Genomic DNA, 23627 nt, shown 5'->3' with positions numbered 1-23627 from the left:
GTCCTTTATGTTTTCTAATCTCGTATGTTTGAGAGTGCAACCTTCTTAAATGTAGCATTCATTTGGTTAACCAGGCCGTGATAATTATGACCCAACAAATACAACAAAACAACCATAACTAAAACCTGCGTTACTCTCTATTGAATCTGGATAATTACAATCATCTTCAAAATTTCGACTCAACCATAAATATCAGAAAGTCATAACCTGTGTTGGAATTTTTCTGGGGTGCAATAGAAGCAATCAAATATCATATATTATGCAACATTAACACTTCCAAAAATACATGGTCCTTCCCAGCTTTGCTAAAAAAGTAGGAAGCAATCAAAAAATCATATCAGCCCCTCACTTTCAGCACCCACCAAAAAAGAATTACAACAACTCACTTTCACCACCCATAAATAATTACAACAGCTCACTTTCACCACCCATCAAAAAATAATTACATCTTCTCAACACCATCCATCAAAAAATAAATAGTACATCTAAAGTTGGGCATTGCAAGAGTGGCTCCACTAAGCAAATAGCTTTACATAATGACCCTATAACTATACACCGAGCTGCTCGAATCCCCTTCATTCAAGCCTTACTCTTCCTATTTTTATACAAAACTGCCATGAAGCTACCCATTTTCGAACTGAAAGCAAAGCACAACAAATCAACTATATACGCTCAATAAATAGTATAAATTACGATCAAACTAGATTTTAAAGCAAGAAATGGAAGCTCCTTTATTAGTACCCAATCCCAACATACCGAACAGCCATAAAGAAGCCTACCTTCAGCTCAACATCTTGGCTAATACTCCACCACACTAGCCGGCCATAGAAATTATTTAAAAATTGAGTTTACCTTTAAAACCGGGTATACATATTCTAATCTACTAGATTAACATGCATGTACACACACCCCATTAGTAAGTTTTATTTTTCCCCAATCGCAAGCTAAATTATAAATAATATTGGATTTCATCAACATTCGAGATACAAACCACATAAAATGACTTATTGCCATGGTTGTGTCCCAGGCGTGCTATCCGGCTGGCTTCCATCCACCCCAAGTTGCATCTGTGAACATAACATAAAAGTTAAAAATCAATTCAGTAGTTGAGCAAAACCAGCAACATTTCCTAAGTATGACATCATTAAAGAAGATGGTTTACACTTTCTTGAGTCTCATTCACTGCAAAGCCTAACTCAGTGACACTCATGTCCAACATGTCAGATGTATTTTGATGCGGCTAACAATACATAATCAAAATATTAGATAGCACCCATCTTCATTTAATATAGAAGAATTAAAATAGCATTTTAAACACATTAATGGGAATTGCCCTGGCATTACAAAACCGTATGTAACCTGAACGAGGTTCAAGTGTTGTGTCCCAACATCTATTTGCCGAAATAGTGACCTACAATTGGAGAGGGATTCGCCTTCTATTCCATGCGGCTACAAAGCAAAAAAAATAAAAATAAAAATTACTCAAAAAAATTAACACTAGCTAAAATGTTAAGAACCAAGGAGGGTGAGTTTACCTGTTTTCATTTTCCTTTCTGACTTTGCTTCTTCGTCATGGGTTTCACCCTCTCAACCATAGATTTTTTCCCAAGAGATGGCGGTCTGCCTTTTCCCTTAACTACAAGGGGACTCAATACTTTCTTAGAACTCCCACCTTCTATTCCATCGGCACTTGTAACTGCAACCTTCGAGGGCGGCTTGTTGGTGCGGTAGCCTATGTTCATTGCATCTAACTTAACTACCAGATCCTCAGTATACTCATCACATGAAGCAGCATTTGTGGTTACTTCGTAGCATTTCTTGATGATACGGGAATACCTTCTAACTTCAGGTCTCTGATCAACCATGTCATAATTACTTCGTATAAGAGTGTATGTCCTTTTAATGTCTTTCCGCCATCGATCTAGTATGTACTTTTCTGGCACTGAACGGACTTTGTTAACTCTCATAATGGCTAATACATGTCTACACAATATGCCTCTCATCTCAAACAAGGCACATGAACACTTCACCTCACACTCTGCCTCATTAAAGTATACTGAGTGGGTCACCTCCTTGATGAAACCATCAACATCCACTTCATCTTCTACAAGGTATGTTGTAATTACAACATCCTTCTGGTGTAGAGTGAAAAGAGTTGCAAGCATCCCTATGACTTCTTTTTGAACTTTTCTAAATTTGTTGCAAGTGTAGATATTCTGAAATATCTTCTCAAGTGGAGAGGGAGAGACAACGGGAATAGTGACATTGAATGATTGGAAGTCCGACGCATTTTCATTCTCAATCTTCTTCCTCAACGCATTATCGAACTGATCAATAAACTCTTTTAAGTTTGTCTTGGCATGAACATACCCATCAAAAAAAGCATTCATGCTTTCGTTTCATTGGGTTGTACTCATTCCCACCTAGAAAACATATTTCATGAATACTGGAGCCCAACACATACGTTCAGCATATAAGCTCTACAACCAAGCATTCTCTTGCAAGTTGTACTTCATAATTAACGCATCCCAAGAACTCTCAAACTCCTATATTGTTTGAGAGTCATACACACAGTTGAGCAACTCAAATTTCAACCAAGTTTTGTATGCACCATGTGCACCTAACTTTTCAGGTAATTTTTTCAATATGTGCCATAAGCAGAATCGGTGTCAGCAATTTAGAAAGACCAGTGCAATTGCATTTTTCATGGCTCTATCCTCATCCGTGATAATAGCCTTTGGAGCTACACCATCCATATAGTTCAACCAAGTCTGAAATAACCAAGTAAACGTTTCAGTATCCTCACTAGATATTAAACCTGCCCCCAACAGAATTGACTGGTCATGGTGGTTGACACCAACAAACGGTGCAAACGGTATCCCATATCTGTTTGTCAAATATATCGTATCGAATGTAACGACATCACCAAAATATTTGTAGGCTGCCCTACTTCGTGCATCCGCTCAAAATACATTCCTCAATCGTCCTTCATCGTCCATATCTATTAATGAAAAGAATCCATCATTCTTATATTGCATCCTAGTAAAATACTCACGGAGAGCTCCAGCACATCCTTTCCCAAGTCGAAGATGCCGTGCCTTGTTTATATAATTCCGACAATCTTTTTCATTGAATGGCAAGTTTTCAAACCCACCCTATTCTTGAACAAGAGAGGCAAAACTCTTGTTCATTCTAATCTCAGCCTGATCATTTATATCTAACACTTTTTTAACAGATTCGCTCACTTCTTTATTGCAGCGAAAGAATCTCGACTTTTGGGGACTTAAGCCATGATTATGGGAATTGTACACACTCGACACTTTCAACACCCATTTTTCTAACGTAGCATTTATCCTAGCCTTACAGTCAGTCTTTGATGTCGGACGTGGCCTCGCGACATTTGAGGTACGATTCTGAGCCTTCTTACCATGGGCACAACCCAATGTCACATATCTAAGGCTCTCATCCTCAAATCTATGCTCCTTTGTGTCATTACCCCAAAACCGCACTGTTGCCCATATCTTTTAAGCAAGTAAATCCTCTTCAGAATTAAACATCATTCCCAATTTCGGTTCCTCAACGATTACAGCCCCCTCGGTATGCACATTATCATGCACAGAGGGAGTAGAGGCAGGCATGGCATCTTCAATTTCATCCACATTACTTGAACTTGCGGAGTGTAAATCAATCAAAGGGTTAAGTGATGAATCTCTTGGGGGTCGTGGGTTTCCCTGCAATTTACACCCAATGAAGCAATTAAATCGATTACAACCATGATAAAAAGTAGTGCCACTATTTAATGAATAAAGCTATTACCTGACTAGTCCATGTAGATGGGTTGGTATCAGGACGATCCACAAAGGGTGGTGGTAACCACGAATACCCCAATGGTGGATGGTGCCCATGCATATAGTTTAAGAAATTCGGATAAAAGGGCGAAATTGGTATCACCTAACATACAAAACGTCAGTTGATTGTGTCAATTGTTCCGGAATTACATGCGAAACCATTCAAAATGCGGCTATGAAAACAAATTTCAATAAAGTATATACATTATTAGAACAAAAGCCATGAAAGAGCTTTAACAAGAACATCACCTGGGTTGGTAGATTGGTTGATGGAATAGCAGGAGGAGGCGTTGACCCGAGTGGATAGAATGGTCTTGGTATCATCTATGGAACAAAACCAGTCATTATAATTAACTCAAAGTGAAAAAGCAGTGTTAATCAATGAATACCTAGGTTGGTGGATTTGTTACGGCATCTGCGGTCGTCGGTGTTATAGGAGATGCATGCTCCTTTCCTTTCTCCATCTAATGAAAATTTTACAATATTAAAAATCATCTTTTATAAATTACACTAGCCTTTATTTTGGTAACTATGAATAATAATAATAATGCTGGTGACATGTGAGCCTGTTTAGGTAATTGTACCGAATCCTACCTTCACGGTTGTAATAATGATGTTTCAATAATTAAATTTGAAACATCTTTATTTAGATTGTGCATTACCGGAATAATTATTAAAGTATGCTAGTGTATTTAATTCATATATTTTTATTAAACCCATATATTAAAAATTAAACAATAAAGAAGAGAAGAAATAAGTAATAAGAGAAATTAGTGGTAGGTATACTATGATTTGATTAAAAAGCCCAATTGTCCCGTGGGCTGTGAATCTCAACAAAAGCCCAATCCTATTCTTCCATGCACCCAACTCCCAATTAATAATCCACACATAAGCACATGATTAGCTTTATCAACTGACCAGATTTAAATGAACTTAATATTTTCAATACATCCTAACTAGAATTAATGATCTATATATAGGAAGATGCATGGTGGTAACTCTTGATGACAAGTAAAATCTTTTACAGGTTATATATGTAGTTATATAGTTGTCGAAAATTGAACGGGAAATCTAATCAATTGCATGTCAAAAAATCCAACAGATCAAGTTGTTCAATTTCAACCACTGTTTGCATAAAAAGATTGGGAAATAACTGTAGCTTTTAATGCATATTAACAATTGCAAGTGCAGGTAAGATTATGTAAGTCAGGATGCGTTGGAATCTCTAATTAATGCATTAGGTTATCTTTTTCTTTTCTTTTCTTTTCTTTTTACCTTTTTTAAACACTTTTTTTTTCTTTTTTACTGCTACAACGCAGCTCACAAAAATACATGATCATTTTTATATTGTGTTTGCCTGCTACTTAATTGTGTCATTTCGAGTAAGTACTTGCAAGTCTTGGTGTTGAACTAACTAGAATTTATGAAAGAAGTGCAGCCAATCTCACATGCAAAAACATTGATAGAGAGGTAAAATTTTTGTTCTATAATTTATGCTATTCCTACAGCGTGCCAAATAATGAAGCATCTTTTACTCTGTGTGTGTGTCTCTCTCTCTCTCTACATGTCATTTTATATAGTTTTAATTACTTGAGAGGGATATCCTCCTTTTCAAGTTTCAATTTCATTAAGTCAGCAGACATCATGCATTCTTAAACATTAGTTACCATCAGCCTTGAGTGAGACCTCTGTCAAACATAATACTTCTTAATATCTTGCATCCTAGATTCAAATATCCTGCACACGGTCACAATCAAATTATACAACAGAACATTTTAGATGCCTAATATAATAGTTGGTTATGTGTATATTTTTTAAGGAAATACTTTTCATCCATTTGTACCCTGTAACTAAGCACAAATATTTTTCTTTCCTTTTTTTTCTTTTTTTTTTTATTTTTTTTGTGGCAACCAAGACTACAATTCCATAGATTTCAGCTACTTACAATTCAGTGTTTTTGATTTCCCAGTTCTTCTGCAGGCAAGCGAATGGAGCTCCAAATGTGGCTTGCAATGAGGGAAATCTCCCATGCTTACATGAAAAAAGTATACCGAACGCAGCCTCAACCCCTCCTATGTACGCAATGTTTGGTTCTAAACGAAAACAAATAAAACTTCTGGGTCAATAGGATAAATAAAACACCATTCCATTTATCTTCAGCAATAAAAATGGATCAAAGTTACATTCTTTTTTCAAATAAACATAAAAACTAAAAATGTGGAAGATATTACCTTTTCGGGAAAACGGTTTGATCAAGTGAAAGCCTTAACTGATTCTTCGAGACTACATACTTTAATGGTAGAAAATGGAGTGGTGAATAAAAACTGAGAGATGAAATAGATAAACAGAGAAAGGAGTTTGCGAGAATAGATGATAATGGTGGAAGAGAACCGTGGAGGTGGTGGTCGCCGAGGACGGAGGAAGTGCTCCTGACCGAGGTGGTTGCTGCGTATTTTGTGCGGGAGGGAGACGCGAAAATGCCAGGATCGAGTTTCTGTTTTCCTCTTCTTCTGTCTTATTTTTTCTTTCTTTTTTAGAGAATGAAGGAGGTGGTCGCGAAGGACGGAGGTGCTGCTCGTGGAGGATGGAGGAGGTGCTCGTGACCAAGGTGGTCGCTGCATATTTTGTGCGAGAGGAAGACGCGAAATGGTAGGATCGAGTTTTTCTCTTTTCCTGTCCCTTTTTTAAAAAAAAATAATGAAAAAATCTTCACAATCTCTCAACACCCAACACGGCAACACTCTATATTTTTTTAATTTTTATTATTTTATTTTTTATTAAATATTTAATATATAAATAATGAATAAAAAAATTAAATTAATTTAAAAAGAATAAATTCAAAAAAAATATTAAAAAAATATTAAAAAATTAAAAAAATGAAGTGTGGTGTGTTAGGAGGTTGTGTAGCATTTTCCAAAAATAATTTGACCTGCCTTGGCACATTCTGCCCGTACAGAAAAGAACTCTTCAAGTTACTTTACGTACTATTCAAAATAGAACATAATTGAGTCGAATTAATCTTCGCATCAGCCACTATTTGGCTTCAGCCGCAGCACACCTTACGTCGCCTTAAGGTGAATTTCCATTTTTCCCCCTCTGCGCATTCCCTTTCCCTCTCTTTGGTTTCACTTCATTTGAAATTCCCGTTCCCTCTCTTTAGTTTCACTTCATTTGAAATTCACCTATCCTCTCACCCACCCCCGCGTTGCTCATCCTCTCCCCCAACCTCCCGTGTTGCCCATCCTCTCCCCCACTCCCACCCCCTGCATTGCCTATGGATGATGACCCGGTGACCTCCATGTCTTTTTCTCTGATCTCAGTTCAAATTAGTTAAAAGTGCAGCCAAAGTGTACAGACTCTAAAAAATGACTACATAGTATGAACTGTACAGTCAAGACTCAGCGCTATCGCTCTGTTTCTGGCCGTCTTTCTTGAGTCCATGTGTCCCCCGGTTTCCAAGCTGTAGCGTCTCTTTCGTCCTTTCGAAACCCAACTGGCTCCACCGTGTCTTGGCCATGGCCATTAAGCGCAACCCTAAGCGTCTCAAAGGCTTTGCTCCTCGCTTCACCAAGGTCCCATTCTCGCCCTATTGTCATCTCTCCCCTTACGTAGACCGCACATGCTTGATTTGATTTTTGGTAATTAGTGTTTCCATACAAAAGACTTGTTTGGTTGTTTAGAAAATGGCATTAGAGAGAGGATAAGACATTATATACGATCGTTGTAGTTTTGATAAAAATGATAAGTAGGAGGCCAGGCTTGATGAAATTTGGAAAGAAAAAAGACCAGGTCCTTTACTCATTTTGACATTTTCTTCAATCAGTAATAAATGCCACCAGTTGTCAAAGAAAATAAATCATTGTGATGATCACTTGTTCATCAGTTTTATTCCCGAAAGGATTTTTTTTCTCAAAAAAAAAAAGAAAAAGAAATGGGACGGTTGATTGACAAGCATAGTGAACAAAGCTCTCATGGCAAGAGAGAACAGATTTAATATTACCTTAATTGGCATGAAAGCATCAGGAGGATGTCTTGCTTTATTTTGAAGCTGATTCATCAGGAGCAGACAACTGGAAATTGGAACCAGTTGTCAATCTTTTGAAACAAGGAGCGGTTGGGGTCATTCCTACAGACACTGTGTATGTTGCTCTTCTTCTTTAGTTGCCTGAGTTATTTTGAGGCAATATTTGACATGGTAACCTCAGCGCTTGTGCCGTTCTGGGCCCTATGTAATATGTTTCTTGCTATAATATTAGTCCTAGTTGTATGGTCAAGTTAATTTTGAAGGGCATATGTTTCATTAAATATTCATTTTGACTTTTTATTAAGTTTCATTTATTAATTATTAATTTATTAAAGCTAATTTAGATTCTACTTTCATTTCTATTATTTTCTGGTTTTCTTTCTGCAAGAAAGTTTTCACATTCCTCTCTTTGATTTTCTCAACTTTGTTAGTGCGATCTGATCATGTATTGCCCCTCTTGTTTTCCTTTATTTTTTATTTTGGTACCTTGTAATTTTATTGTTCCCCTTTCTTAGTTGATTATTGTAACAGGTTTCTTTGTTCATAGGTATGCAATTGTTTGTGATTTGAAAAGCAATTCAACGATTGAAGTATATGCTAGATGAGTAAGTTCTTGCTTTCAGCCAAAGTTGTGGATTCAACTGCAGCATAGTTAATCATTTATGGTTACTTATTCTTGACAGTCAATATTGAATATCAAATCACAATGCCTATAGCGTTGTGTGTAAGTACTGTTGTGATTTTATTTTGTGGAAGAACTGGAATATGATCCAAGATAGGAAGAGAGCTTGGCCCAATATTATTTTGCACATTATGCTTTATCATTTGAATTAAATGTTGGTACTGTGTGCAGGGAGAAGTGAGGAGATGTGAATTTTTCGTTTGGGCGAAATACTTCACTTGCTAGAGGAAAACATTCGTATAAGAGAGAATAAATTATGGAAGATGTGGGATGACATATTGCTACGTGAGAATGAAGTTAGTAAAAAGGAAGATAAAGTACAAGAGAGAGAGAACTCTTCAGAAGAAAAAGAAAAAATTAGTGTTTATACTGGATTGTCATATTTGTAATAATTTTGGCTTGATTCGGATAATTTTTTTTTTATATATAAGTAATGATTCGGATAAATTGTATATAAATAGCACGTTGTATGAAATACATCTTTTTCTTATGGATCAACTGTAATGGTATGTTTTGTATTGCACTGAGAAAGCAATCATCTTGTATATATAACAAAATCAAAGTTGTGCATTCTCTTGTTAAGATTCAATATATCCACAAGTCAATCATATGGTATAACATAATCTGGACTTGCCTTTTGACAAAACACATCAACTGCTTATTTTTAAAAAGTTATTGAAAATGTATAACAAAATGAAATTATGGAAATACGTAACAACTTATTGAGGCTTAAAGTCAAACTCAATATGATTTTAGCACTTTGGAAAGCTTGTAACAACAACTCTAGAGGCATTTTCCTGTAATGCAACTCTGGAGCCGTTGTCTGTAACACACAGATTGCTAGCATAGTAACTTTTCCTGAAAACTCTTAGATTTCACTTATAATTAGTACACTGTTCACATGATAATGACTATCTCATTAGCCATCAATTTCATTTACAAAAAAATCTTCACTCCAATTTAAAGAACGTCCTACAATGGCCTAGTGAAAGTAATATTGACAAACTATAGTAATACAAGATATACAATCAGCTTCACTGCAACACCCTTAGAAACTGTCCACTTGTCTTTGCTTCCAATCTTGCCAAAATCCGATCCTGGGTTGAAACCAAATCTGAAAAATGGCAAGAGTAAATATACTAATAGCCATAAATGAGGAAAATTTGGCTAAAGATAAACAAGCAAAAAGAGCTTGGACTTAGAAGAATACCATCATAACCTCATCAGAAAAGGAACACAAACACTGTAATGATGAAATTTTAATAGTAAAAAAACTTCAACAAGCTTCAAAGTTCAAAGAGAGCACAACTCCAAGTGGGAACCAAAAGTGCAAACTTTAGCAAGTATACAAAACTGGGAATGTCCTCCTCAAGGTAAATATTCACTGTAATATGATGTTGCAGTCAGAGATGATGGGAGTGCATGCGCAACACATGTAAGCAAAGGTAAGAACTTACATATATTTACATGTAAGCAAAGCCTGAGATAGCAGATCACACCCAGCAAATGACAACATATATATTGCAGAAACTAGGAATTAATTACCCATGATGATCATTGTTTCATCCCAACCAAAATATATTTGCATGCACCCAAAAACAACATAATGCATTTTAACAAGGGTGATGCTACACCCCTAGAGGATTGAGTATAAAAACCAAAATAAGCTTTTACCAGACAAACAGTTTCGAAGGGAATAGAACAACCAACTGCCTTCATCCATTCTCGAACAATCTGTTTTATTTAATATTTGGGCTAGCAAAAGTAAAGTAACCATAGATGCTTCACAAGTATCCATTATATGTCATCATCATGTATTGCAAATAAGAATTGACCTGAAAGAACCTGACAGTTATGAATCCCAGTTCGAACAAATATCCATTCATCAAAAGTATCAACTATTTTTGCAAGATCATCATTTGAAACCTTTAGGGCAGGTGTTGCTGAACCGCAACCAACTAATTTGCAGCCTTTACTGACCAACCAGTTAATATTTATTTCCAAAGTATGGGATCAAGATAACAACTAGTATAGCTAAGATTGCCATTTCTAATTGAAAATTCTCTTTCCATTGAACCATTCAGATATCAAACTGAGGATGACTCTAACTTGGCTAGACCTTTTTTAATAATGTGGAACCTCATCGAGGCAGAGCCTTCAAATTTACCCCTAAAGAGTAAACCCCAGATGCACAAAGTATAATAAAACTATCTATAGCAGTCAAGGACAGGCACAAGTAAGCCACTAATCCCACATAAAACAAGATACATGATATAGGAAAGAAGGATTTAATAATATTAAAAATCTTCACAGCATTAAAAGCTAATGGCACAAGACTATTTGCCACAAAAAGAGAGTTCCATTCAAAAAATAAGGCATTTCCAGTTTTCACTTAACCAATACCATTTATGAAAGATATATATGGTGTCATCACCTTCAAAATGTTACTAGTACTGCTTCTTTATCAATATTATAAGAGTAAAGCAAGTTCAGCACAAATAACAGACAATAGGCACACACTCAGATATAGTAAATAACAAGGTGGCATATTGACAATAGGGAGATTATTGTATCATTAAAGCCAATACTTCAGTAATTCTTTAATAAATCAATAAAGGAGATCACTCATTTGCTGGATTCAACTTTAGAGCATCCATATGCCTACAAATCTTTTACACAAATGTAAAAGTTTCAGCTTAGATATGCATTTCTACGGCAGAAACACATGACATATGTATGTTTTCATATACACACATAATGGATTAAACTCAACCAGAGCAAACAGATGCATTAGTCTTTGCTGAGCAAAGATTCTCGTTCTTCTGAATTCGTAGATTGATGAAAACATGAAAAGAATATAACCTCGAGATTATATTCCAAATAAAAACAAGGTCCAAGGAGATAATAATCGAATCATAAATCTAATATTTGATTTTTTTTTACTTGATTTAATATCCTACATTTTCACAACAGCCAAACCAAGCTTTAAATAAATAAACAACGTTTTCGAATCGAATCACTATGAAGAAATAGAAATGCAAGGAAGGGCAAAACCAGAGAGAGGTGGAGGTCAAAGAACGAAGAATAACAAGCAACAAAACAACACCGCACGGATCGAGGCATTGAATGTTTGAATTTAGAACTGCATTTTCAGGTATGCACGAGAGATTAGCAGATCCGAGAGGAGCAGAGAGTGAATCAAAGAAAATGGCAAATCTCGTAAATAACTCACAGTTATATTCCAGTCTGTGAAAAGTACGGAGGCTTGCTCTCTCTGGTGCTAGACCCCTTTGGCCTTATCAAGCTGCAAGTGTCTCTTTTTCTTTCTGTCTGTTACTCTGTGTCTTCAAGTACCTTTGTAGAAAAACTCTGGAGCTACGAAGACCAAATTCGGAGCAATTTCTCACTCCAAAGAAAACCCAGAAAATAATAAGAGGAGAACTTTCATTTTGCTTTAACTCTTCCAAAATAGGGGGAAGGATTTGAACTATGCAGTGGAAGGCTTGCGGGTGCTGGGCAACGAGAGGGACGGCGACGCGGGTGTTGGGTGACGAGTGGTCCCCATGAACTCCCCCTTGTTTGAAATGGACTGTGGGGAAAAAAGGCTAAGCGGCGATGGTCAGAGGCAGGCCGATGAGTCGCCGTTGTTGGGCAACGATAGGGACGGTGACGCTTGAGTGTGCTAGGCGACGAAAGGGAGGGAGGGGGACGCGGGAGTACGATGGGTTCAATACATCGATGGTTCAAAATTCAAATGCTAATTTTAGCATAAACGAAAAAAAAAAGAAAAAAAAAAGAAAAAGAAGACGCCACGTATGGTGTGTAAAGTGTGCACCTCTACAGTTATGGATGCGTAGAATAACTCAATTGAGTCTCTTTCCCTGTTTTTCCTGTCGGCAACCATTCATTCAAAATAGTGGTAGACATCACACAAATCACTTTTTTAAAATTTTAAAATAAAAATAATATTTTAACTTTTTCTAACTTACACACCAGACCAGCCGTCGAATAAAACGACAATCACCAACATTGGTTATTCCGCTTCTAGTTTAATTAGTTAATTCCATATCAGAGATCAGATTGGGCTAACTCTGCCATTTAACTCTGTCATTTGACCAGTGGCTCAGTACTGCCAGCTTGTTCCTGAGTTGCCCGGAGCTTGCGTAAGCGGTGACGTTCAGATTATTAAGTAAATTTCTTTAAGTGAAGTTGTGAATTTTTTATTTTTTATTTTTAAAATTTAAGAATATAAAAAAAATGAATGAAAAAAAAATCAACAATAAAAAAATATATATCTAAACGTCATATGTTTTTTAACTTTTTTACAATAAATATGTGATGTATAAATAATCATTAAAACATTTCAATTAATTTAAAAAATAAAAAATAAAAATATTTTTTTCCACCAGTTGCATTAAATTTTGAATAGTTGGGTTAGGTTGATTTATGTTCCCTACTTCCTTAATTTTGCCTGGTTGTTAACAATTAATCTATCCATCTCCCGGTTTTTAAAACGCACGCCGCACAACGTGGCGAACTCGGTCTGGAGCAACATCATGGTTTAATCCACTTTTGCATCGGGTGAGATGAAATTCAAACTCTCAGACCTCACTCTTCCCTCTCACGATCCTCCGTCTTCCCTCTCAGGACGCCGGAGTGACCAAAACCCTCAGACCCATAAACAAAAATTGGCCTCTCACGTCCGTCCTCCTCCCTCTGATCCTCCCTCTTCCCTCTCCTCACGACCTTGGTGGCATGTTGGCTCTGAACACCGTCGACCCGTACTTCTGGACGCGTGACTTGAAGAACTCCTCACGACCTTGGTCATAAATATAATCAACACGATCTTTTATCGCCCCAAAGAAAGGGACGCCATAATTTCTCGGAATTTTACGGATGGGGAGCTCGGTAGGCTCAGGTGGAGGCAGCGTTACCGAAGAAACCGGCACTGATGGCTTCTCAAACACTGACGCAGAGATCGGACTGAAAAACTCGACGAGAGGAGGGCTTCGAAGATGAAAATCTCTTGGATGACTGAAAGTTAGGATGGAGAGAAGTTAAAGATAGAGAGGTAGTGGAAGCCATTGTTGTGGGTGAAACTGAATCGTTGAAGGGAGAAAATTTGACCATAGGAGTCCAGGACCTTAGTTGAAGATGTGCTTGTGTTTGGAGAGTGAAGAAGAACGCGCCGGGGGGGGGGGGGGGGGGGGATTGAAATGATGCAGCGGACCAAAACGCCGACATTTCAAAAAAAAAAAATGACACGTTGGCTGGAGTGCGGTGGTTGTGTGAACAGTGAATGGGTGGTTGTATAGTATAACTCAGTTGTTAAAGGTCACTCATGGTGAGGAGTTGGATAGTGGTCCTTTTCTTAATACGGGCTACTCAAGTAACGAGACGTTCCTTTTGCAATAATTGTGTAAAATTTGAAACTCTACTTTCATATTTTCTTTATAAATAAATATTATTGTATTTGGTTGAATAATATTATATCTAATTTTAAAATATGAAAGTAGAGTTTCAAATAAATGAAATAATTAGCCACAAATAAATAGCTTCTTTTCTTACAGTGACATACTAAGAAATTAAACTGAATTATTGAATGTATTCCCGATATTTGTCACTAGTACTATATGTTCTAGAATCTTTCTACGTTATTGAGCATTATCACTCTTATCACAGATCACAGAAATGGATCCTACAAAATTATTAACAGATTCATCCGTCGTTTGCGGCGTGGTGGCGATGCCCTATCCCGCTCGAGGCCACATCAACCCCATGATGAATCTTTGCAAGCAACTAGTTTTGAAAAGCCCATCCATTATTGTCACCTTCGTCGTCACCGAGGAGTGGCTCGGCATCATCGGCGAACAAACCAAGCCGGCTAACATACGCTTCGCCACGATACCCAACGTCATACCTTCCGAGCGTGTTCGTGGTAAAGATTTTCCCGGATTCCTTGAGGCCATCAGCACGAAGATGGAAGCGCCCTTTGAGGAGCTCCTGGACCGGCTTAAACATCCGGTGAGTGCCATAGTGGCCGATACTTATTTGGTATGGGCTGTCGAAGTGGGGAACCGGAGGAATATTCCGGTGGCGTCACTAATGACCATGTCCGCGACGGTGTTCTCGGTGCTTCACCATCTTGAGCTCCTCGTGCAGAACGGGCATTTCCCGGTTGAACTGTCAGGTCAGTTTCTTTCTTCCAGAACCTCTTTCTCAATCAAATTTTGTCCTGCCTGCGTGACTGCTAGATTACAGATGGCCCTGTAGGTATGACGCTTGCCAATTGTTTTCCCGATATAGATACGCAGTATTCTTCTTTTCCCCTGGATAAGATAATTGAAATTTCTTATTTTGGGTCAGTGGAAAACGATATAAGTTCATCGAATGATCATAACACGACCAGGTTTAATCAATTCAAACATCAAACAGTATTCTGTCATTAGCAGACAAGAAAATGCCATTTAAATGAAAGATGTTTTCAGGTGATTTTTTACCTTTCTGAACCAAGAAGAAACGTAACAAGATCAAGAACATCATTGATAATGTTTATGAAAAACGACAAAACCCAATGGTATGGTCGGGCCCGTTATACAATTACACCAAAATTTCCATTCCCTCAGTCCATGGTTTGTTTGGTATGAGTGATCATGAATTTCTAAAAAGCCTTGCATCATCCATCGCTAGTAAAGAAGAGTCTTAGCTTGCGGATTTAGTACAGCTAAAAAGAAAAGTTCTGTACATATCGCCCACAGTGCGCGGCATAAACATGATCTTGTATCCGTTGGAATTTTCTAAAGTCGTCATTAGCCCAACATCTAACAAAAAGGTTTCCCCAAGCAAAGTTTTCACTTACATTGCTTTCTCTACGTGTCTTTGCCTCATGTTTGATTAAGAACGGGGAGACGAGCTTGTGGACTACATCCCTGGAGTCCCAGCTATGCGTCTTGCAGATCTTCCTGCCTTTTTACCTGGAAATGGTTTAAAAGTCAAGCCTCTTAGCTGGAAATGTGTTTTGTTGGTACCCAAAGCACAGTGGCTGCTATTCACTTGTGTCCATGAGCTTGAACCTCAAGTCTTCGACACTTTAAGAGCAGAATTTTCAATCCCCATCTACCCCATTGGCCCTTCCATACCCTACTTAGAACTTCGAGGGAATGCCTCTGGCTCCTCCGATGATATCTTCAATGGTGCAGACTATTTCCACTGGCTAGATTCTCAACCTATCCATTCTGTCTTATACATCTCCTTTGGAAGTTTCTACTCGGTCTCTGATGCTCAAATGGACGAAATTTTTTGTGGTGTGCGGGACAGTGGTGTTAGGTGCTTGTGGGTGACAAGGGGGAACACCGCTAGGTTTAAAGATGGTTGTGGTGATATGGGGTTTGTGGTACCCTGGTGTGACCAATTGAAGGTTCTGTGCCACTCTTCCATAGGAGGGTTTTGGACACACTGTGGATGGAATTCCACATTAGAGGGTGTTTTTGCTGGTGTTCCAATGCTTACTTTACCCATAATTTTTTATCAATTTCTCAACTGTAAGCAAATTGTAGAAGATTGGAAAGTTGGATGGAGGATTAAGCAAGATGTGAGATCTAAAGATTTGGTGACAAGAGGAGAAATTTCCGAGCTCTTAAAGAGATTTATGGATCAAGAAAACAATGAGGGGCTCAAACTGAGGATGCGAGCAAAAGAACTTCAAGAGGCCTGTCAAAGGGCAATTGTTGAAGGTGGATCAACTCAAAATTATCTTGATGCCTTCATCACGGACATTTCAAGAAGCCAATCTTGACACATGATTTATCACTTTATAATATGCAATGGTGTTTTGTGATTGCTTGATTTATAGCTTGTGTCTGTGGTTGGAGCTAATTCATATGCTTAATCTTTTGGCATAAGTAATGGCTACCAATAATATTAAAAGGTACGTACCTTTGTCTTTGTTAAAAAAAAAAAAAAATCACATTGGTTTGTTATTCTTCATTGATTTCCTTGAAAGTAAAATTGAATCTATCCGACAAAAAATGCATGAAAAAATATTTGCAAAGAAATTGACTCTCATTGGAAATATGTTCTGGATACTTATAAGAAACTGAAGTATGTATTTATATATTGAATGTATGAAACCCATATTGGTCGGAATTAATCAATTGACTTATATATGTATTTATTAAATGTATTAAATTTGCATATATATCGAAATGAACATGTGGCACAGTAGCAGACATGCTACTTGTAATAACACAATACAACACAATCGCATCCATTTATTGGAAGTTAAAAAGAGCTCTTCGTCCCTGCATGCAGATACAACAGGGGAGGAGGGTTGGTCGTAGCTTAGATTCACAAGCAATTACGGACGTCATAAATATCATAATTTTGATTTCCAACTAAGATTTTTGTAAAAATCGAAGATAATTTGTAGCTGTCTGTCCGAATTGACAGGATTTTATATAATCTAATCAGTTATAAATATGAGACAATAGGGCTTTGATATTTACTTAATCAAAAGTTTTATGTGCAGTCATATTTATGTACTTTTTTACACATTCCACTTATGTAATTGATTTCGTATTAAAAAAAATTTAATGCAGTCAATCACATTAATAAAGTATATAGAATATACAAAAATAACTATATACAGTATTACTCTTTCACGTTTGATATAAATTCAATAATACGACAAGGGTAAGGCCAATTGAGTAAGAATATTATTGCTACAACTCACACTAAAGTATTATTGCTGTTATTTAATTTAAATAAAAAATAGAAAAAAATGATAGGCAGATTAAATTAATTAATGATACCTAATATTCCATTCTATTATATAATATTATTGTATAAATGACTATATAAATGATGAAAGAGTTAAAACCATTGTTTTGAATCTTGTACCGTACCGTCGGTTGAAATATTTCATTTCTATGACTTAGTCAATACAGAGAAGACCTTTATTTTGTACCGATCAGAATTTCAATTGTTTTGACTTGTACTGGCTTATATTTTGGACCGTACTGACTGACATTTCAGCCTTTATTTTTTTTCATTTTTTCAAACTGCAAGCTCATTTTTTTATCCACAATTCAGACCAGACTATTTATAATTTATATATATATTTATATACAATTTATTCATATATAGAATATAATTTTTATATATAATTTATTCATATATCGACTATTCCGAAATAGTACACGAAACGGTACTTATATCAAAATATTTCGTTACAGTGTCTTAACCAGTACAGCTCCCGGTACGGTATTCAAAACTTTGGTTAATACTACTGTCGAGTTCTCATCCCACCTACCATTATACCACATTTACGTTTCGAGTATTTAATTTGTAGTGTAGCTCACATGCATGTTATTTCTATGCATTTAGTTTCTTTGAGATCGATGCTATTCAATTTTAATTAAATGAAGAGATCTTATCCATAAATGAATAAATTTATTCATCATCTTTTTTTTTTATCATCCTCTTATTATCCTGTAAAGTGATATTAAATGATAACTTCACAAGTGAAATATAACAAATAATACACAATCACCTAATGCTACATCATGTGATGATGAAAATATGATGATAAGTAGCACTACTCATATTAGTTTTGCTACTCATTATTTTTACACAACACACCATATTTATTTTTATTTTATCTTTTTTTCTACTTTATTATTCTTAAACTAATTGAATTGTTCTATTCATCATTTCTACATCACATATTTAGTAAAAAAATTAAAAGAAATAAAAATAAGTATGGTATATGACATGTAGTGATGATGAGCAGTCATTTGCTTGGCTTAGAGAATCTGTAATGCTCACCGCCAATTGTTCCATATGCATTAAATCCTCCATCCATTTGTCACTCCAATTTTGTCCTTCAGCCTTGCATTCAGTCAAAACAAATCCTCATAGCAGTGCATGCCCAGTACTCTATTTTCCTAAACATTTTTTTCTCTCACTTTCAATACCCAATTTCTTCTAATTCTATGGCTATAAAAATCAATAGTGTTTTCTTGATGAGGCACTTGTTCCTACTTTTGTCAGGGACACTACAAGAAAAATGGGCAATTGCGATCAATTAATAGCAACGAAAAGACTATTAGCAATCAAAAATTTGGTTGCTAATAGTCTTTTCGTTACTATTAATTGGTCACAAAAATCTATTTTTCTTGTAGTGGGAGGAGGGTAGCAGGAATGCAAATAAAAATTTAGAAAGCTTCGCTTGCGAGATAATGACTGTGTGAATGCAGAGGTAAAAGAGCTTTTGTGTTTTATAATTTTAATCCCACTAATTCACGTGTGATTTCGTGCATTTAGGCTCCGTGTGGAAGTTAGACTGAACTGAGATCAACTCAGTAATCTAATTTAAAACTGAGTCTAACATCCAAAAACAAAAATCTTAAATCACTAAACTCATTTTAATTCAAAACCTCTTTACACGTGAGATCCACAACCTTTTTCAATTTCTAATAAAATATATCTAAACTCTTCTTAATATCTAAACACATTTAAACATATCTTAGGTAGGCCCTACAAAACTCACTCATTATATCAACTCACTACTATTTATATAGAACTCAACCTATCTTAACTCAACTCAATATAAAAACGTGTCTTACTAAGCCGCAAGGTTTCCTGTATCATGACTTTGGGAGAAAAAGAAAGCCAACACACCTAAGAAGCTGGACCTATTATTCTCCCAGACCTAGAGAATATTCATCAAACACCTAGTACAGTCTGTTTTCATTCAGGCATTACATGGATCCTCCATTACTAGCAGTCACAATAACCCCAAATATTTATAGTGGCTAGATTCCCAACCTTCTGGTTCAGTCTTGTACATCTCATTAGGAAGTTTCCTTTCGGTTTCAGGCGCCCAAATGGTTGAAATTATTGCAGGGCTACATGATAGTAATGTTCGGTTCTTGTGGGTGGCTCGTGGAGAAGCTTCTCGGTTGAAAGGAAGTTGTGTTGATAAGGGGTTAATAGTGCCATGGTGTGACCTAATGAAGGTGTTATGCCATTCTTTCATTGGAGGTTTCTAGACACCTTGTGGGTGGAATTTTACTCTAGAAGCTATTTATGCAAGCGTACCAATGCTTACTTTCCCTTTATTTTTAGATCAAGTTTCGAATAGTGTTGTGCCCAGAGTCGCCCAGAAATCAAACACAAAATAGATAGAGACATTATTTAAGTGATTCGGCAATTTGCCTTTGTCTACTGGAGTGAAAACTTGCTATTCAATGTGTTTGTACAAGATTACAAACACTCTCTCAAAACAACTCTCTATCTCTCAAGTAGCACTACAAACTCACACTTAGAACTCCTCTATTGGATGATTTTTGCTTCAAATATCCTCTCCTATTTATAGGAGAGGTTGAGCTCCTCCCTCCACAAAACATAACGTAGTGGAGGGACATTTACCATAACTGGAGATGCTAAATGCTTTCCAATGCACATGAATGATTATCAACACATGGGTGGACCTCAACAAATAGTAGGCTAATTGTAGAAGACTGGAAGATTGGGTGCAGGGTAAAGAGATAATAGGTGGAAATTGAAATTCTGGTGACCAAAGAAGAAATATCAGAGCTTGTGCAATGGTTTGTGAATCCTAAAAGTGGAGAAGGGAAAGAATTGAGGGCAAAAGCAAGAGAACTAAAAGATATTTGTCACAAAGTTATTATAGAAGGCTTATCTTCTCGTACAAACTTTGACTCATTTATGAAGAGCATTTCTCAAAGCCACAAAAAATGAGCAGTTTCGCTATCCTATGCATAGATATAATATTTAGGCTCTGCCACACCATTTGGGGTGAAGGGTGGTTTCTCTACATATTGTTGTTCCTTTTTGTTTCCTATCCCCTCATTTTCTGGTTTCTCACATTGTGGATAGAATTCTACTCTAGAAGTTGTTTTTGTAGGGGTACCAATGCTTATTTTCCCTTTGTCTTGGGACCAAATCTTAGAAGACTAGATGGTTGGGTGGAGCTTAAAGAGATGAGAGCTGGGAAGTGAAATTTTGACAACTAGAGAAGATATGTTAGAGCTTGTGCCAAAAGTGGAGAGGGGAAATAATTGAGGGCAAGAGCAAGTGAACTCAAAGATGTTTGTCACAAAGGATTTTCTTGTACAACCCTTTGATGCATATATGAAGTGCATTGTACAAACTCGCATCAATTGAATTGAGCAGTTTCTCCATCTTCTGACTAGTTATCCAGAGTCAAGACTCCGCCACAACATTCAGGGTGAAGAAGGGTTGTTTCTCTACACATTGTCACCCCCTCTTTGTTTCCTACCTAATCTATCGTTGCTTTTTCTGTCTTATATTGTTTTGAGGGTAACTGTGTTCATCTCATGCTATAGTTTTTAGCATTTGGTGTAGAGTAATCTGTTGCTTTGTCTCAGCATTTGATTGGTTTTTTAGTTTAGTTCAATTCTTAGAATCGGTTGTTATGGTATCCTTACTTTGTAATTGGCATATATGCACAATTAATTAAAGAAAAATTATATTTACAGTAAATTTCACACTTTAAAAAAAAAAATGGATAAATTTAATATTTATATAAAACTTTATTTTTTTAATAATAAATCTGTTTTATTTAAAGGAGGTTTACAATACTTTCGTCTGTTTTTTTATAATTGGGGGGATTTGGGGGAAGGAGGCAAGCCACTGGCATTTGACTGTTAAGTTTGGGACATGGGAACATAAAATTCTCATTTCATCATTACAACTTTTTCAAATTTATGTATAAAATATAATAAACAATTCAACTTTTTCAAAACTCATGAATTTAATTTTTTCAAACCTAAAAACAATAATAATATTAAAATATAATATTTTAAACTTTGATTTAAAACCAAAAATTCTAATCTCACTCCCCAAACCTAAATGGCCATAAGTTTACAAAGTATTACTCTTCATTCAAGTCCTAAGATTTGGAGAGGGTTGTATAAACGATTGCAGCATGAAGGACAATTTCGTCCAGTAATATGTAAAGAAAATCTCTTTTTAGTTGGAGTTTAACTACAGATCAACCACTGTAGTGCATCAGTCGTTGCACACCTCACGTGTATGTATTTTTTTTAAACAACTCCATGACACACGAAAGTAGCGCCATTATTTAATTTAAGAGAAAACCTTCTGGCCGATTAGACTTATAACCCACTAAAACCAGCCTGCAATAGTGTTCTGCCACGTAGGCATTTCATCTTTATGATGGTGTAACCACACGTCACCTGATAAGAAGAACCAAAGTCTTCTGACTTTTGAATTTGCCTTTCGAACAGCAAAGGGAAAGGGATTTTTCCCTTTCTAGATTTTATCACGGTATTTAATTCTATATTTTTCCCTGCTCATTTGTAATATAAATTGGAATTCTGACATTGCTTTCACTAACTTGGTGTTTGGTTGCCCATAAAAATTTGCCAGAAACATTGTTGCATAAATAAGAATGGTCATTTATTTCTCACTACTCTCCTCCTTTGAACAGAAAAAAAAATAGTCCGACTTGGTTTATGTGGTTTTGTTTAAAACCAAAAATTCTAATCTCACTCCTCAAACCTAAATGGCCATAAGTTTACAAAGTATTACTCTTCATTCAAGTCCTAAGATTTAGAGAGGGTTGTATAAATAATTGCAGCATGAAGGACAATTTCATCCATTAATATGTAAAGAAAATCTCTTTTTAGCTGGAGTTTAACTACAGATCAACCATTGTAGCGCATCAGTCGTTGCACACCTCACGTGTATGTATTTTTATTTTAAACAACTCCATGACACACGAAAGTAGCGCCATTATTTAATTTAAGAGAAAACCTTCTGACCGATTGGACTTATAACCCACTAAAACCAGCCCGCAATAGTGTTCTGCCACGTATGCATTTCATCTTTATGATGGTGTGCCACACATCACCTGATAAGAAGAACCAAAGCCTTCTGGCTTTTGAATTTGCCTTTCGAATAGCAAAGGGAAAGGGATTTTTCCCTTTCTAGATTTTATCACGGTATTTAATTCTGTATTTTTCCCTACTCATTTGTAATATAAATTGGAATTCTGAAGTTACTTTCATTAACTTGGTGTTTGGTTGCCCATAAAAATTTGCCAGAAACATTGTTGTATAAATAAGAATGGTCATTTATTTCTCACTACTCTCCTCCTTTGAATAGAAAAGAAATAGTCCGACTTGGTTTATGTGGTTTTGTTTAAGTGTAATGCTTTCACCAAGTTCAGTAAAGATTAGGCACAGCAAGAACAGAGCAAAAACAAGCTTGTTGAGGAGCTTAAATGTCGCTCTCGAGATTATTTGGGTTTTTAGGTGGGCAACAACCAAGCCGATAGTCGTGAGGGAAAAGAGCTTCATCAAAGAGATTATTGCAGTTAGCAAATCTTCACCACTAGACTCCATATTATTTTGATAATCAAAGTTTCTCAAAGGCCTTCATCATCATGGATTATCGCTAAAATCTACTTTCCACACCATGCAAAAACCAAAACATTCAATCTCTCCAGAAGACACAAATGCGCAAGAGGAAACCATAACCCAATCTCATCAAAACTGATTTGTGCATATTTTGTTTTTGGAAACTGGGTACTTTCACTCTAGAATATCTGAGCAATTATTCATGTTGGCGTAGGGGGCGACGGACTAGTGGGGCGAAATCGGCCTAGGTGAGTGAACGATTGAGATGGTGGGCAATTTCTGAGGTGGGCAATGGATACTTGCCGTCGAACTGGTGGTGGTGGATTGCTAGCGGTGGAACTCTGCTCGGCAGTGAAACTATAAGCACAGCTCAATTCCTATAAAGCACAAATCGGTTTCCTATCTCTTCTGTTTGCCCTTTTTTTTCCCATGTGAACAAGTCTAAGTTGAGTTCGGTCTAATTTATGAGGTGGCATTATGTAAGTGGAAGGCTGTTATTTGAGGAAAAATAGCACGCGGTTCTATTAATTTAAACAATCCAAAAAGATTATAGGTAGAATACATTAATTATGTATTATTGATCCAAAGTATTGCAATTTTTATCCTACTATATAGTTTTCAACTATAAACATCTAGTATTTTCA

General features: G+C 36.3%; 1 protein-coding gene and 4 long non-coding RNA genes across 10 annotated transcripts; 2 read left to right on the top strand and 3 right to left on the bottom strand.

Annotated features, from left to right (window-relative positions):
• Nucleotides 1-231: 231 nt before the first annotated feature.
• On the bottom strand, nucleotides 232-6516 carry LOC122292541. Of its 6 annotated transcripts, none has more exons than XR_006236953.1 (9): nucleotides 6080-6516; nucleotides 5794-5941; nucleotides 5516-5585; nucleotides 4238-4312; nucleotides 4098-4172; nucleotides 3817-3951; nucleotides 1536-3731; nucleotides 1163-1449; nucleotides 234-1067 (listed from the first exon to the last, which is right to left on the bottom strand). It is a non-coding gene; the product is annotated as an uncharacterized LOC122292541 (long non-coding RNA). The 6 variants fall into 6 exon arrangements; XR_006236955.1 differs by lacking the exon at nucleotides 5516-5585 and having other exon boundaries at nucleotides 1163-1240; nucleotides 1360-1449; XR_006236952.1 differs by lacking the exon at nucleotides 5516-5585 and having other exon boundaries at nucleotides 235-1067; nucleotides 6080-6138; nucleotides 6240-6516.
• Nucleotides 6517-6975: 459 nt separating this feature from the next.
• LOC122291562 lies at nucleotides 6976-9124 on the top strand. Its single transcript, XR_006236681.1, has 3 exons — nucleotides 6976-7987; nucleotides 8420-8477; nucleotides 8726-9124. It is a non-coding gene; the product is annotated as an uncharacterized LOC122291562 (long non-coding RNA).
• A 267-nt stretch (nucleotides 9125-9391) lies between these two features.
• On the bottom strand, nucleotides 9392-12420 carry LOC122291480. The gene is made up of 2 exons (XR_006236642.1): nucleotides 11787-12420; nucleotides 9392-9668 (listed from the first exon to the last, which is right to left on the bottom strand). It is a non-coding gene; the product is annotated as an uncharacterized LOC122291480 (long non-coding RNA).
• Nucleotides 12421-14139: 1719 nt separating this feature from the next.
• Nucleotides 14140-15524, bottom strand: LOC122292715. Its single transcript, XR_006236996.1, has 2 exons — nucleotides 15414-15524; nucleotides 14140-14883 (listed from the first exon to the last, which is right to left on the bottom strand). It is a non-coding gene; the product is annotated as an uncharacterized LOC122292715 (long non-coding RNA).
• On the top strand, nucleotides 14162-16391 carry LOC122292714 (UDP-glycosyltransferase 87A1-like). Its single transcript, XM_043101195.1, has 2 exons — nucleotides 14162-14744; nucleotides 15454-16391. The coding sequence occupies exons 1-2, from the start codon at nucleotides 14246-14248 to the stop codon at nucleotides 16347-16349; spliced, it is 1395 nt and encodes a 464-aa protein (XP_042957129.1). The 5' UTR covers nucleotides 14162-14245; the 3' UTR covers nucleotides 16350-16391.
• The last annotated feature ends 7236 nt before the right edge of the window (nucleotides 16392-23627 follow it).

The sequence above is a fragment of the Carya illinoinensis genome, chromosome 13, assembly GCF_018687715.1.
Source record: "Carya illinoinensis cultivar Pawnee chromosome 13, C.illinoinensisPawnee_v1, whole genome shotgun sequence".
In the NCBI taxonomy this organism is placed as follows: Eukaryota; Viridiplantae; Streptophyta; class Magnoliopsida; order Fagales; family Juglandaceae; genus Carya; species Carya illinoinensis.
Note: the sequence above shows the minus strand (reverse complement) of the source record. Positions and strands in the feature narration are given on the sequence as shown.

Coding starts and splice junctions, on each gene's coding strand:
- LOC122292714 (XM_043101195.1), top strand. CDS start 14,246: ATGGATCCTACAAAATTATTAACAGATTCATCCGTCGTTTGCGGCGTG. Junction 14,745..15,453: donor TTTCCCGGTTGAACTGTCAG/GTCAGTTTCTTT, acceptor TGTTTGATTAAG/AACGGGGAGACGAGCTTGTG.